This window comes from Falco naumanni, chromosome 1 (genome assembly GCF_017639655.2).
Source record: "Falco naumanni isolate bFalNau1 chromosome 1, bFalNau1.pat, whole genome shotgun sequence".
NCBI lineage: Eukaryota > Metazoa > Chordata > Aves > Falconiformes > Falconidae > Falco > Falco naumanni.
In genome coordinates, this window is record NC_054054.1 from 41,126,178 (window position 1) to 41,140,650 (window position 14,473).

General features: G+C 47.4%; 1 protein-coding gene across 1 annotated transcript in view; it reads right to left on the minus strand.

Moving 5' to 3' along the window:
- RNF24 (ring finger protein 24) overlaps positions 1–14,473 on the minus strand; it is a 28,044-nt gene that overhangs the window by 11,304 nt on the left and 2,267 nt on the right. Inside the window, 2 exon segments of the mRNA XM_040591191.1 lie at positions 658–807; positions 11,229–11,310. Coding sequence (XP_040447125.1) covers positions 658–807; positions 11,229–11,310 — 232 coding nt within the window.

Below are 14,473 nucleotides of genomic sequence, written 5' to 3' on the forward strand. Positions count from 1 at the left end.
TTAGTGGCCTGACTCTCTCCTCAATGGCCCATAAAATAATTAGAACAAGTCCCAAACTAGAGCAACCTTTAACCCCCCTGTCCCACTCCCATCGTTCAGATTAACAAGTCAACTCTGCATCATTAATCTCTAAACTGTGCTGTTGAATGAGCAATTTGCGTACAATAACGAACAGAGCAGGTATTAAACATTTCTTATGCACACAGTACACAAGTTACTCATTAAAGAGGAAAACGTGTTGAAACATTAAGCAGAAAGCAGGAACCATAAAACATCCCTTTCCAGTCTTTTTGAGAAGCCAACTACGTTTTCATGCCTGTTTGAGCACACATATAAATGTATCTCCCGTTTTTAAAGCGGATAATGTAATTGCCTTGCTCCAAGATACCCTGGGCAGCCAGCGTTCAGTACTCACTGCGTATGCACCGAGTCTATTAGCTCTATTAGGGATGAATGTTGGATCTGACACTACATGGCTGAGCAAATTCTTTGATGATGCGGGAAAGTTAAATCACTTTGGGGATCACATCAGGCTGGCATGAGACGCATCGTGCGATGACAAGGTGATGCCATCCTCTTTTGGGGATGGAGGGATCAGCAACAGGCTCAGTCTGAACCAGGGCAGCTCTTGAAAGCGGCCAGGAAACACTCCCTTACCTGATCAAGTAGCAACAGAAGAGCAAACTGAGGATGAAGACGAAGATGGCCGTGCCGAAAACCACGATGTATATGTTGAGAGGCAGGTTCTGGAACCCGATGTTCGGCATCCTGAAACTGTAATGCTGGAAGTCCGAGCTCATGGGTAGGCTGCAGAGACAGGGAGAAAACAGATGGATGTGAGGCTCCTTCGGCAGCACGGGATGCCCTTTGGAGACAAACGGTCCTTCCAAAGGCAGGCGGAGGGGAAGAAGAGGGAAGCAAGCAGTGCTGCCTTCTCGCTTGCCATCCCCCGGGGTGAAGGCATCCTTTCCTGAAACCGAGCCCCCTGCTCAGCAACCCTGAAAACAAAGCAGGGCTGGATCAGCCAGGGCTGGGATTTTTCTTCTCCCGCTGTGAGCTTCTCCTCCAGCTATTTTCCCCTCTTCCTTACACACGTCATCCTTCAAGTTAAATGCTGTATCAGATGGGTGGTGGGGATTTGCATCCAAGCAGCGCCAGCTGCAGCCGATGTCCCCCAAACCTCTAATTTCATTAGTTAGGCCAAATACTAAAAGCAGCCAGCAAGCCTTGTAGCAAGGCAGGTTTTCTTCCCTTCCCCTCCTGCGGTTTCTGAGCCAGATTCCTCATTCCATACAAATCCTCCCTCTAAAACCATTGAGCATGCACGTGAACCGGCGCAGGTTCAACACACTCCCCACGCATCCCCGGCAGAAAGGAGAGGACAAGGACATTCCGATGCCATACGGCAGCACTGCCAAGAAATTATAGGGGCTGTAAAAAGAGACTTGGTTTGTTTTTTTTCCATGTGAGATCTGGGTTTGGTTGTTTAAAGGCATTTTTGCAGGTTTCAGGTTTACTTCTCAGTACAACCCCAGGCTGCTCCCCCCAGCAGCAAAACCCCAAAGCACCCGTGAGTGGCATCCAAGAGGAAGATGCAACGATTTTGGCCGTCGACATAACCACATCTCAGACGTGTGACCAAAACCTCCCTGCCTTCAGTCAGACCCAATTGAAACACGAGCAGCTGCCCGGGATAACGACTTCAGTGTATCATCTCTCCCATGATTTTAGTTTTATGATTCATTGCACGGGACACTGATATTTTACAATAGCTCTTAACAGGGTATTTTTCAGGAGTCAGGCAGAAAACCAGCCTGATGTTTCTGTATCACCATATAAACCCTTTTGCTCCTGTTAATGCTTAAACCCCTTAACTGGAAAGCACATATTTACTATTTCTTATTATTATTCCTTTCTATTGCAATCATTCTCTGAGCCACTCATCCTTGAATGATCACAACTGTCTCTGGCCGGGCATAAAGTTCACCCACCCCCAGCTTAGAAAAGGAAGTTAAAAAACATGCCTTTTTTTCCTTTTGGCCCACAGGAGAGGGCTGGATGCAGCATGCAATTCAGTTTCACAGGGAAAGTACCTGCAGTCTGAACCCCATTTCCCAAATAAAATTACTGAGGAATAACAAAATCCTCCCCCAGACTGGGGAGTTTTCACTGGTGCATTAATTGCACAGCTCCCAGTTTTGCATGGGATGAGAAGATCTTGGGGAAACTGCGGGATCTGAACCCAAACGCATTGGGGAAGGATGCTCCAAAAATCAAAGCATCCTCTGAATGCCCTGCTCCTCCAAGCAGCATCCTTGCTCCCGCATCTCCTTTTCTCCTTCAGACCCCTTTCACATCAACCCCCCTGGGCTTTCCTCTGTCCTCCCATCACATACACATTGCTCAGGTAGATATACATTGCATGCTCCCCAGCTGCTAGGCAGGGAGCAGACTCACCTTTCATCCCGGCTGCTTTGCCAGCACTAGCCCCTCACCTGCACCCTCCTCACGCCCCTTGCTGAAGGCAGCATCTCTGGCAGTGCCAAACCCCCACCCGAGATCCTCCTTGCTTTCAGTTTCCTCGGCTCACTGGAAGTTTCGAGGCAATTTCTGGTAAAGCCTGGATTTGATTAAAGCCTCCAGAGACGAACACGCATGTTCAGAAACTCTCCCAGCCAATGTGGAAATGCTACAGGAGCTCGGGGAGCTGGCACACGCGCTGCGAGCACTGGTGGGGATGGGATTTTACAGCACAGCAACCACCCGGCAGCTTACAGTTCTCCAGCAATGCTTGCTCTGCTCAGCTGAGCTGTTTTGCTTTGCAAATAAATTTTAAAAAGCCAAAACCAGCCCCCAAACCTTTGTTCCCAGCTCTGGCAGTTAATACACAGCTCAGAGTTACTGCACAGGGTTGGGTCTGATTCTCATCTCCATGCCGTTTGCTGAGTCAAAGGGATTTTAGACGGTTCAGGTTCAGGGGCTCTCCCCTTGGTCACGCTCACGCGACCGAGGCTGTTTTGGCTGGAGGACGAGGCTCCAGTTGTCCCTGCTCGCACTTAGGTTTGTGCTGGTATTAGTGTTGGCCAAGGTTGGCTGCCTTCAGCTCCTCAGCCACCCAAGAGAAAGTCAAACATCCTCCATCCAGGCAAGTTTCAGGTGAGCTTTTCCAAAGGAGAGACCACTCTTTGAGAAGAGGCAACAAAACCACCCAGCACTGGACTATTATTTTTCTTCCCTTTACAATTCCTTTAACTCTTCCTACCAGAGCTGGGGGCTTTGGTTCAGCTCTCCCACCAGGAGATGCCTCAGTGGACCGAGCACAAAAGCAGAGATGGTGGGTAAGAAAGATCCAGGCTGCATTTAGGGCAGCAAATCTCACTGAGCCAGAAAAACTCCTTATGGCTGTGTCCAGCCCAGCTGTACAGCTCCTCCACCAGTGCCCATGACTATGCCCACAGCTACAAACCATCACAGCCCCCAGCAACGAAACAGTCAGTAGAAATGGAGCTCCCTCCCACCAACAGCATCCTACTCTCTTCTTCCAACAGCACTACTTCCCTAATATTTTGCCCCAAAAGGATGTCACCAATGCAGCCACGACCTACCTGCTGGCCATACTGCAGGGGCTCAGCCTCCTGGGGACACTTCAGTCCCCTACGGTGCAAGTCCAGCGAGTCCCACCACCAGATTCATCCAACCCCTGTGCGAAATAACCTTCTCCACATAGGAACCACCTGGTCCTCCCTCCCTCCTGCTGCAACAGCTAAGAAACGTTATGGCAAAAACATGGAGCTCAGAGGTAAAAAATATTTCAGCCTGCACAGGATCCAGGAAACTGTTAACTTTAAAAGACTTCACTGAAATCAGATGATTTTAAGCAGCCACGCTTTGGGGCTGGGATTTTTTTGTTGGTTTGTTGGGGTGTTTTTTTTGGAGTTGGGGGGGAGGAACTGTATTTTAATCTAGTTCAGATTTGTGAGAATGCAGCCAAAAGAAATAAAAAAGAAGCTGTAAAAAAGGATAAAAAGTTTCTGGTGCAGAACAAAAGCCTCCCTGTTGCTCTCGCTGTGGGCAAGGCATTTCAAAGCAGGCAGATACCCCTCCTGGGGCACCCACCGCCCCTGGGATGGGGGGCATGAGCTGCCTGGAGAAAAGGGGGTTGATACTGCAGAAACCTTACAGAGGGGAGGATTTCCCTGGGGCTGGATGAGACTGTCTCTGTGGCATGAGGATATCAAGGTCTGGGGGGAACACACTGACTTGCTCCTTGTCTGTACAATGAAGCTGCCACGATGGCAGAGACAAAGCATAGAATGCCTGATGCCCATCTCTGCCTAGGTTTCTGACTGCATGTGGGTCCATTGGGTTTTTATGTCCTCACAGAGCATGAGGTCATGCGGAGAGGACTGCTAAACATTGAGGGCTGGGGAGGATGTCTGCTGGCCAGCAGCACTCAGGACAAAAGAAGTAAGTTTGCTAAAGAAAGATAAACCTTGTGAAAGAGTGGGAAGAAAAAGCCCTGAACCAGGGAAGTCCTATGAGAGTCTGAAGTGTTGGCTGGAAGAAAATGGTTTCAGTGCACACAAAAAAAAAATTTAAATGTATACGTGTGTATACATGCATGCATATTTCTTTGCATATTTATATATATAGTATATGTAATACATGGCAAATAAAATGATCTTTGACTAAAGGAAAGGAGAAAAAAATCTTATTTTCCCAGGCCGCAGCATGGAGGCAACTAAAGGGTGACTATTTAACAATTTAACAGCTTGCAAAAATAAAAAGGAATGGCAGTGTCCTCGCGATAGGGCCACATGCAGGCAGCACCACAAAGCAGGACAACCCGAGCTCTGTGCCTCCTCCTTCATTACACCCTCCAATGAATCAGCCACGCAGGGCTGAGCACATCCCCATTTCTTCAACAACTACAAAAATGAGCTTTAATTAAAAGCCAAGTTACAGTTAATGGCATATCAAGAAGTCAGGAAGTGAAGTGTTACAGGTCAGCATTAGCTCGCTGGCTTCGCAGTGCTTTGATTACAAGTTGGGCTGTTAAAGGCAAACCTAAATAAGCCACCTAGCCGAATTAATCCCTATTATAATCATAGCAAGCACTTAATGCGCTTAATAAGTGGGGCCAACCTCTTACCCAGAGCTTTCATTAGGAGATCTCAAAAGAATTAATAAAGGAGGCAATTATCTTCTTACAGGTAGAGAAACTGAGGCAGGGAGGAGCAGAGCGAGGCAGGAGAGCCACAGTCTATGAGGCTGGAACATGACACCAGGGATGCTGCTGGTCTGATGTAGGTGATGCCATGAGCACCATTCATGGGCTGAGAGCCACAATTTTTTTGTTTCCTGCTGCTTTGCTGCATGGATTTGAACTGTGTGCTCCTTCTCTGGGTTTTACTTATTAAAAGGAGCTGTGTGCACTTTTTTAAAAAAAAATTGTTATTATTTATTTATAATACCAGTGCATAAAGGGGCCACACGAGCGCTGTGCATCGTACCTAAATATAGCCCATGTGCTGGATGGAAGGGTGGTTTCTGCCTCTGCTGCCATAAATAAAAACCCATTTTCAGAGGGATTTACCTTATGTTTTCGAGATGAACAACTTCCTCCACAGGGATTCAAAGCAAACCCAGGACAGTCTGAACCTCCTGAACCATTAACTAAGGAAACTGGATGGAGCTGGTGGTCTGTGCCCCTGCAGCACCCCACTGGCGAAGCCAACACAACTCCAGGAAATACTGAGCTTTAAAAACTCAACAAAGCCAGACACACACAGGTTCCTGTCATCCAGTCGAAGCCATGAATCTCAGGGAAAAGAAAATGCTAAGCCGTGGCAAAAATCCAAGTTGAAATATTTTATCAATGGGAAAGTTTTCAAGCAGGCGTGAACGACATCTCGAGTTTCAAAGGCGTTACGCAAGCCCACAACCTGTTTTATACAGGTTTAACCAAAACGGTTATTAACTCGGCTGAAAGTTAAACTGTGAGCAGCTGACAAGACCTTTCTGAAATATCCCAAGTTGTACTGCGAAGCAGGGTATTCTTCCATGCAATGAATCCACAACATAAAAGTTATTTAATGGGTATGACTAATGGGATAATATCTATTAAAAAAAAAATTAAAAAATTGCCAGGGTTAAAAAAGCAGCAACAGATGCCTGCTTTTAACTTGCAGGCATACACACACACCCCCCCTTGTGAACCCCAAAAGAAAAGCGAAGCCCTGACCTCAAGCAGCTGGAAGGAATTTCCTTCAGCTCCACCTCTGGAGCCGGTCCAGCGTGAGGATCTGCACCGCGGCAGTCGGAAAATCACAAGCAGCTGCAGAGCCAGCCCCCAAAACCAGCACCGCTGTTGCCCGAGAGATGCAGAGATGCCACAAGGCTGCATCGCCTTCGCCTGGGATGGAACAGGAGGGAAATCTCAGCGCTGCTCCAGCTGGTAGCAACGTCCTTTGCCATTCAAAACCAGAGGACAACAGAACTGAGAGTGGGGGGAAAACAACCAAAGTCTCGTCATGCTGCAATTTTAGTTGGGCTATGATGCTACTATAGGGATGGTGTCAGTCCACAGCCTGGCCACATCCAGTGCTGGCTCTGAGCATCCAACGGGACCCACCTCCTTCACCACAAAAAATGACAGCGAACAGAGGAGAAGCATGAGCAATCTCGCATGGCTCAGCAGCATTATTGCTTAGTGGGATTAATAACGGAGCAGCGGAGCGTGCCAGGAATGGAGAGCATCCCAACAGGTCCCTCGCATCCCTGACACCGCATGGCAGAGCTGCACTGAGATCCAGCAAAGCTCATCTGGAGCAATGCTGTGCCGTGGCTGGGGAACAGAGGAAACTTTTGGGTGTCAAGAACAAAACCTGTTTATTTGACCCATTTCTGCTGCATGCAGGTTTTGAGGGTGGTGGTGGATTTTTGCTGCGTGCCTGGACAACCAAGAAACCAAACTGACCTCCAACCAAGAACCACTTGGAACCTTTGATCCCTTCCCCCAAGAGTGAATCCAATGCTTTTTTTGAATAGGAATCAGGAAATTTCCTGGCAGTGATCCCTGGCTGGCTGACACCAAGCACAAAACCTTAACCCTCTCCACTGTCTTTGGGCAGGGGGACATAGGCAGAGCAACGTGGCAATGCGATGAAGCAATCAGCCACTGGAAAAAAACCAGAAGTCTTTATAATGAAAGGAATACCCAGCAGCCCAACTGGTACCACTGCAATTTTCATGAAGTGCTTTTGATTCTGGACAGTTTAACAGAATAATGATCCCACGACCTTAATACCAAGGAGCACCTTTAAACACGAAAATGTTTTTGCAACTATTGGCAGAGAAACGTGTGGAAAATAGGTCAGCTGCAGCTCCCATCACTGAGTTTAAAGTCAAGTGCTTTCACCCAGTGTTGTCGGGAAGGCAAACCAGAGGTTTGCTCAGGGCTGATTTCACAAGTTTCAGGGAAAAAAAGCAAAAATAAACGGGGGTGGGGGTGGGAGAAATCAATAGTGCTTTTTAATCAGGTCTGCAGGAGGGGGGAAGTGGAGTTTGGAGGAGAGCCCTGCTTGGGCTCCCATCAGATCACAGAAATAAGAAATGGAGATCACTTATCAGGAGGGTTTGAAGCGGAGTCAGTAGTTTCCCTGCTTTGAAATGTGCACACTAGCTGCTCAAGTATGGTTCAGTTTGCTTCTCGGGGATGAAATAACACTTGAGGAATCTTTTCCCTTTGGCCCTGGGGATTTTTAATATTTTTTTCCCCCCTTTTCTGGGCACACAGCTCCATCCCAGATCCAACATCATGACCCACTGAGCTCACTCCTCCTCCTGAAAGCATGGTGGGAAAGGACGTACTGCTGCCTTGTCCTGCCCCCAGCCCCCTTGATACTCACAGCAGTGAGGGCAGAAGGCAGCAGCCCCCAGGACCCTGTGCAGGGTCACAGTGACGGGACCATATCACGCCATCCCTGCCTGCTGCTGTGGTGCTTGACAGAGCAGCATCACCCCATACCATACAGCTCAGGTGCTAAAACATTTAATAACACAGCATGTTATTAAATATGGGTGTATTTTAGCTGAAGCAAAGCACTGAAGTTACACACCACTGTAGGGTGGGCAGCTTTACACTAAACATTGCAGCCTCCCCGCCCCTATTGCTCAATTTGGTGGAAATGATCTTCCGCTTTCATCTGCAGTTGTATTTCCTCATGTGCAAGAGTTTTCCCCAATTAGCAGGTTCCTTGGGGAAAGACAATTGGAAACCCTGTAAGAAACTCTCAGCCTATGCTGCTGAAGGGCTGGACCAGAGAACTTGGTGTTAAAAGCTTCAGGGAAATTGCAAATTCCTGGGTGAGGACACTGAAAGCCACTGGGGGCTCCCAAAATATCACATCTGGAAGAAAAATAATATTGCTTTGATCAAGTTGTCTTCAGGCAGAACAAAAGCAAATTGTTTTCTGCAGAGCAGAAGAGCAACCAGCCTTCTCTGCTCTTTCATATTGACAGGCAGATGGACTAAATGACCTCCTGAAATCCTTTTCCCCATTTCCTAAGCTCCTTTAATTGGGTGGGTGGTGCGGCACGCGGGAAATAAAATAAATCAGTGCAACACCCAGGGATCAATAATCCCTACAAAATCCTCCTGGAGGTAGGCACCCTGTGCTGGCAATGGGAATTGCAGCTGCTAGCAGGCATCCTATAAAGGCAATAAGAGGAGCCAAGCATAAACTGGGATACAGGAAAGCACAATGCTCTCGTTTACCCTAAATAAGGTTGCTAGGTTATGGATTTTTTTGAGAGGGGGCATAATCTGAAAGGGCATCCAGATGGCTGTAAAGCCTTGCGGTGGAAAAGCAGCATGAGGCCATAGAGGGAAGAATTCCTCTTTATGTTGCTGATGTCTGCTCCCAGATCCTGGATTTCAGTCCCCAGGAATGCTCTCCACAGACCCTTTTAACTGCACCATTTATATTTGTGGTAAAAATTAAAGAGAAGAGGGAATTGAATGCAGAAGAGTGTAAAAGCTGGTGTCTGGATACCAGAAAAAAAAAAAATACATCACTAAAATCCTGCAGAGGAGCCATCCCCCAAAGCCCACGTTGGTTCTGCAAGGTTTGTATTTTAAGAAGCTGACAGCATTATAAAGACTTCAGGAAAACCCAAACAAACCCCAACCTCAGCCTGCTGGGAATTTACACTAATGCCACGTCACTGTTGTTTGCTGTTTTCCTAATGCTTACAGAAAAATGAGCTGCGCAGTCAGTCTTCCCTTCCTCTGGTTTTAACAGAAGTACTGGGTTTTGAAGGAGTATTTTTTTTCTATCATTCCTTCTCCTCTGCTAATAGAGACTGGGAAGATTTTGCAATGCTTCAGAGTCCAGCAAAAATACCTCCCCGAGCCATATGGATACGGGGGACAAAACACTTCACTATCAGCATAAGCAAAGGGGGCTGCAAGGATCGCAAACCACTCAAAATTTAGTTGGAAATGGAAAACCCCAGAGTTGTGTAGTCAAGCTAGGTGCTTGATGGAGATAAACATGCATAAACCCAACATATACATCTCCTCCTCTGTCACACAGAGTCGCAGCACTGAAGGCAATGCCATGGGATACCTTCCTTCTCTCCTGTTCTGCCTGGCAACATGGCCTGACCTTAGTGGGATGGAGAAAGCCAGGGGACCTGAAAATTCAGGGGTACTCACACCCTGGGAGTCTGCATGTACCATGAGGTAATGGATAGGCATCTGTGAATTTTCAGCATTACCTACCCACACACCTCCTCTGCCCCAGGATGTTGCTTCTTATACAGGTTTCTTATAAACTGAGCCCTAAATAAGTAAAACTCCAAGTTACAGGCATGCTGCTGATGCAGGACTCACTTTTTAAAAAAAAAAAAAAAACAACACAAAAGAACTTTTGAGAGTGTTACTTGAAGGTGGCATTTTTCTTGCAGCTGACGGCACAATACAGCTAAATATTTTCTGACTGCTTCAAGGCTACTGGGGCCTCCTTGGGAAGCGAAGCTAAAAAACACCAATGCGACTTTCATGCGTGTAATAGTTTGCTGTCAGTTCTTTACAAATTCCTGGGCACTGAATCGCTTACTAGAAGGCAAAATACATGAGTGGCACTAACAAGTCGGCTTGGCAACAGGCAGACAGGCTGCCTTGAGTGTCTTTTTAAAGGTCAAGAGAGCACATGATGCCTGAGAGCCCTGGCATTCGGTTTTCATTATGAGTTAAAGATATTTGCAGCGAGTCTGGTTATTAAATTGCCACCTCACACCAGCCAGTCACACATCTTTTAAAACCAATCTTTAAAGCCAAGACCTGCCCTTCCTCAAATATCATTATCCCTCTTTCAACCCGCTCCTACCTCTCCCCACCTCCACCAAAACAGTGGCATTTGAGGGGAAAACCCGTGTTGAGATGTAACGCAAGGAAAGTTCCCACCACCGCAAAGATTTTTGGGTAGTGCTGCCGAGAAGCATCATTGAAATTCAGTGGGAGAAGCTGGTTTTCCTCCGCTCCGCGGGGGCTGCCATGTTAAATCACATTTGGATTCACAGTACAAGGCTGCTAAAACACCACCGCAGCGCCTATTGGCACATTTCAATGAAAACGCTGTGGCCTCATTAGTATAGTGGAAATTATGAGCTTGTCTTTGTATATATTTAAAAGCTTGCCTCTGAAAGTATATTGGGTCAGGGCCAGAAATTCCTGGCTTGGAGCTCCTACCACTCGGCAGTTCAGGATTGCTTTGCTCACACAGGTCAAACGACCATGCAGCCATCGACCCGAGAGAAAAGGCATTTAAAAAACACCCTACAGGGAAAGGCACAGGGCAGTATTGCAAGAGAAAGCAGAGCAACGGGGTTTGAACTAAACCTTCCTCCACATTAGCTCCATCCACGGTTTTCCTTACAAGCCAGTTAGTGATCATGTCCTAATGAAAGTGCAGGTTATAACTAAGAGGATGCAGGAATGTGGGGTGCATGGAGTTTCATCCCGCTCCCATCACTCCTTACAGCCAGGGTGAGAGCATCCCATCAACCCAGAAGCGCCTCTGGGGATGGACCATGAAAGCCTGAATCCTTTGCAATAAGGGGCAACCTCATGAAATAACCTTGTTTTCAGAATCTGGTCAACTCAATATGTGATTTTACAAGTCTCTAATCAAGCAAAACTTTTGGGTCAGCTCCCTACTTACCCGCACGGGTGCCGCAATGCAGCCAAGCCACGCAAACCCAACGTATCTGCTGAACGGCTACTGCGGTTTGGTGCCAGGGATGCTGGAAAAAAAGAAAAAAAATCCCTAATATTGCACAAAAATCCAGAGCGAGGAAGGGACAGGATGAAGATACTGGTTTTAAATGCTTTGTTTCACAAAGGCTCCTATAAATTGGTTCAGCTTTTAGTAACAGCACAGAGATCCCCTTTTAAAACACGGCGATGACGTTACATGGCATAGAGAGAAAAGGAGGAGGGAAAAAAAAAAAAAGGCTCGGCTAATCCTTGCAATTTTATAAGCATCTGAGACACTAATCCGTTGATCTCATTGAAAAGGATTAGAATTACTCTCTCACCAGTAAATTTAAGAAGTTTTCTACCAGATGTAAACAAAAGCGGAGAACAGCCTGCAGAGATGGCTGCCACACAGCGAGCCCTTGCCGAGAAATCCTCACCAGAGCTGGTTTTGGGGTGGAAAAGGGGAATTTCTATTCCAGCGCCATGGAGGGTTGTCTGGAGTGATGCCGGTATCTGAGGCAAGCCCAGTCAGCTTGCCCAGCTGCAGCCAAAAGGCAGGATCCTGTCCCAGGCGAACATCCCACAAGGGCATCACAACCCATTTTGGGGTCCCACTGTTACTGGAATGATGCTCCAGATTTAAAAAAAAAAAAAACCAAAACACACAACACCACATAAAACCTCCAACTTGTTCTGCGCTGGCTAAGGAAAACAGTATTTTAATAGTAAGGAAAAAAAGAGCACAAACTTTTAAGCAGCAAATTGGGTAACTCACACAAAACCCAAGTTTTGCACAGCTTTACAGCAACCTTCATCACACAGCTTTGAGGCAAGGACCCAAATTATTAAATATATAAATATAACATGGCATCCTTGTGTAAACAGTCTGGCACCTGCTGCTACACTTGTAATGAATAATTCATAATATTAGGAATAAATTATTTGATTTAGAAGATGAAGCAGGCAACGTACAACCTAGTTTTTGATACCAACCACAGTTTGTTCCCAAGTTCAATGTCCTGGCTCTTAAGAGAAGCATTAACAGCTGAAATAAATCAAAACCTAAAGGGGGCTTCAGGCAAAAAAGATTCAGGTGATCCTTTGGTGAGGATAAGCCACTTCAGTTAGAAAACAAAAGTTTTCTAACGAAGAAAGCAAACTTTTCTTAGTGCTTGCTTCTTTCCTCTTTAAAATGCCATGCAAAAAAGAAACCTGATGGGATTTAAGCTTCAGCCTCAGCTTAAACCAGAGCTCTAATCTTAAAGACACTTTTGGAGGCGCTTGATGGGACAGGAGCAGTACCTCTCTTCTCCAGCCCATTTTAATGGGGTACCACTTTTTTTTTTTCTCTTTAGGCACAGAAAAATTTTCTTTTGGCTTTGGGAAAACACGTTGCATCCCCGTGCAGCCCAACTCCTAATGCTGCAACACTCCCACTCCAAGCTTTAGAGTCCAAGGCTCCTCCATACTGGAATAAACCACCCAGCACCGGGCTTGCCTCCAGCCCCACTCCTATAACATGGCTGCAACACGTCCCAGGCCTTTGCCATCACCACTGACTCACTCCTTCTGCTGCATCAATGTCAGATGCATGGGGAACGCGCTGCAGGAGATACAAGAGAAGATGCTGCAGCTGATGCGAGGCGGGGAAGACGCAAGGGGGAAGTCTCAAGGGTAGTCAGGAGCACACAACAACTGAGTGTCCCCCAGACAAAGCCACAGCTGAGGAAATGATGCATTTTTTCTGCTTTTACTCCCAATGTGCCACCCCCAAATAATGCTCAGCACAACAGTGAGGTTTTCTTTGGGTGCGAATACAAAGTGAGGCCAGGGTGGAGAGCTCAGCTGATGGAGAGCAGACCTACGTGAGCGCCAGCAGACAGGCTCCAGCCAGCTCTCAGGCGGGATCATCATTATTTATTCAGCCACAAAACATCTAACACCACACAGTCCTGTCCCACTTTGGATAGCCACTACTGTCACAGAGTCTCCAAAAGCCTCATCTTTTATCTCAGATACCAAGAGAGTGAGACGGTGGGTCTTAATCCAGCACTTCTCTCAACTAAAAAGCAAAAGAAAAAACAACCCTGCAGCTGCGTTAATAACCAAGGAGCCAGGAAATCACCCCAGGGGAAGCCCAGCCTGATGACGGGTTTTTATACAGAACAATAGAAAAATGAAAATCTTTAAAGCGCCATGGAAATATTTGCCTGCTCGCGACAAAGCTCTGCGTGAAGAGAAGTTTAATTCAATCCGTACGGTATGCCGGCAATTTAATTTCGTGCAGGCTGCAAGCACAAAGAGCCTCGTCAGGGGGAGGCACAATGCTCCGATGAGTTTATTTTAGTTGGAAGCCATCAGGTGGGAGACCGTGCTCCCTCCCACCCAATTCTGATGGATAATTTGGCTTCACCCTTTTTCTTACCTGCCAGGCTGCTCCTCCTGGCTTCAAACAGACTGACTGAAGAGCTGAAACCTCCTGCTTCCACGCCTGTTGGTTCCCAGGACAGGAATCTGCATGGCCCCAGAGCTCTTATATTTTCCCCTAAATAATCCTCCAAGCCAAGAAGCCAGGAAACCCACCACAATTTGCAGGCAGGGAGAGCAGCAACGGCCCCGAGCCTGACGATGGCAGAAAAAAGGAGGGTGGCTGCTCTCCCCACTCGGCGCTTTCAGTTTCTCTCTTGCAAATGCTCTCCTGGCATGATTTCCTCTAAGGCGCTTTTGCAAGTTAAAAGCTGTATTAGGAGCAAGATTAATGCTCCACAAGGATAAAAAAAAACAACTTAGAATTGTTTAGATTGCAAAACGTCCTTTCAGATCAAGTCCAACTGTTAACCCAGCACTGCCAAGGACACTGCTGAACCATGTCCCTCAGCACCACAGCTACACGTCTTTTGAATACCTCCCCATCCCTGGGCAGCCTGTTCCAGTGCCCTTTTGGTGCAGACATGTTCCCTCACACCCAATCTCACCCTCCCCTGGCGCAACGTGAGGCCGTTTGCTCTCGTCCTGTCGCTGGTTCCTGGGGAGCAGAGACCGACCCCCCTGGCTACAGCCTCCTGCCAGGCCGTTGCAGAGCCACCGGGTCCCCCCCCAGCCCCCTTCTCTCCAGGCTGACCCCCCCGCCCCCCCCAGGCTGGTGCCCCAGCCAGACACCGAGGGGCTGGAGCGTGTCCAGAGACGGGCAGCCAGTGTCTCCAGGAG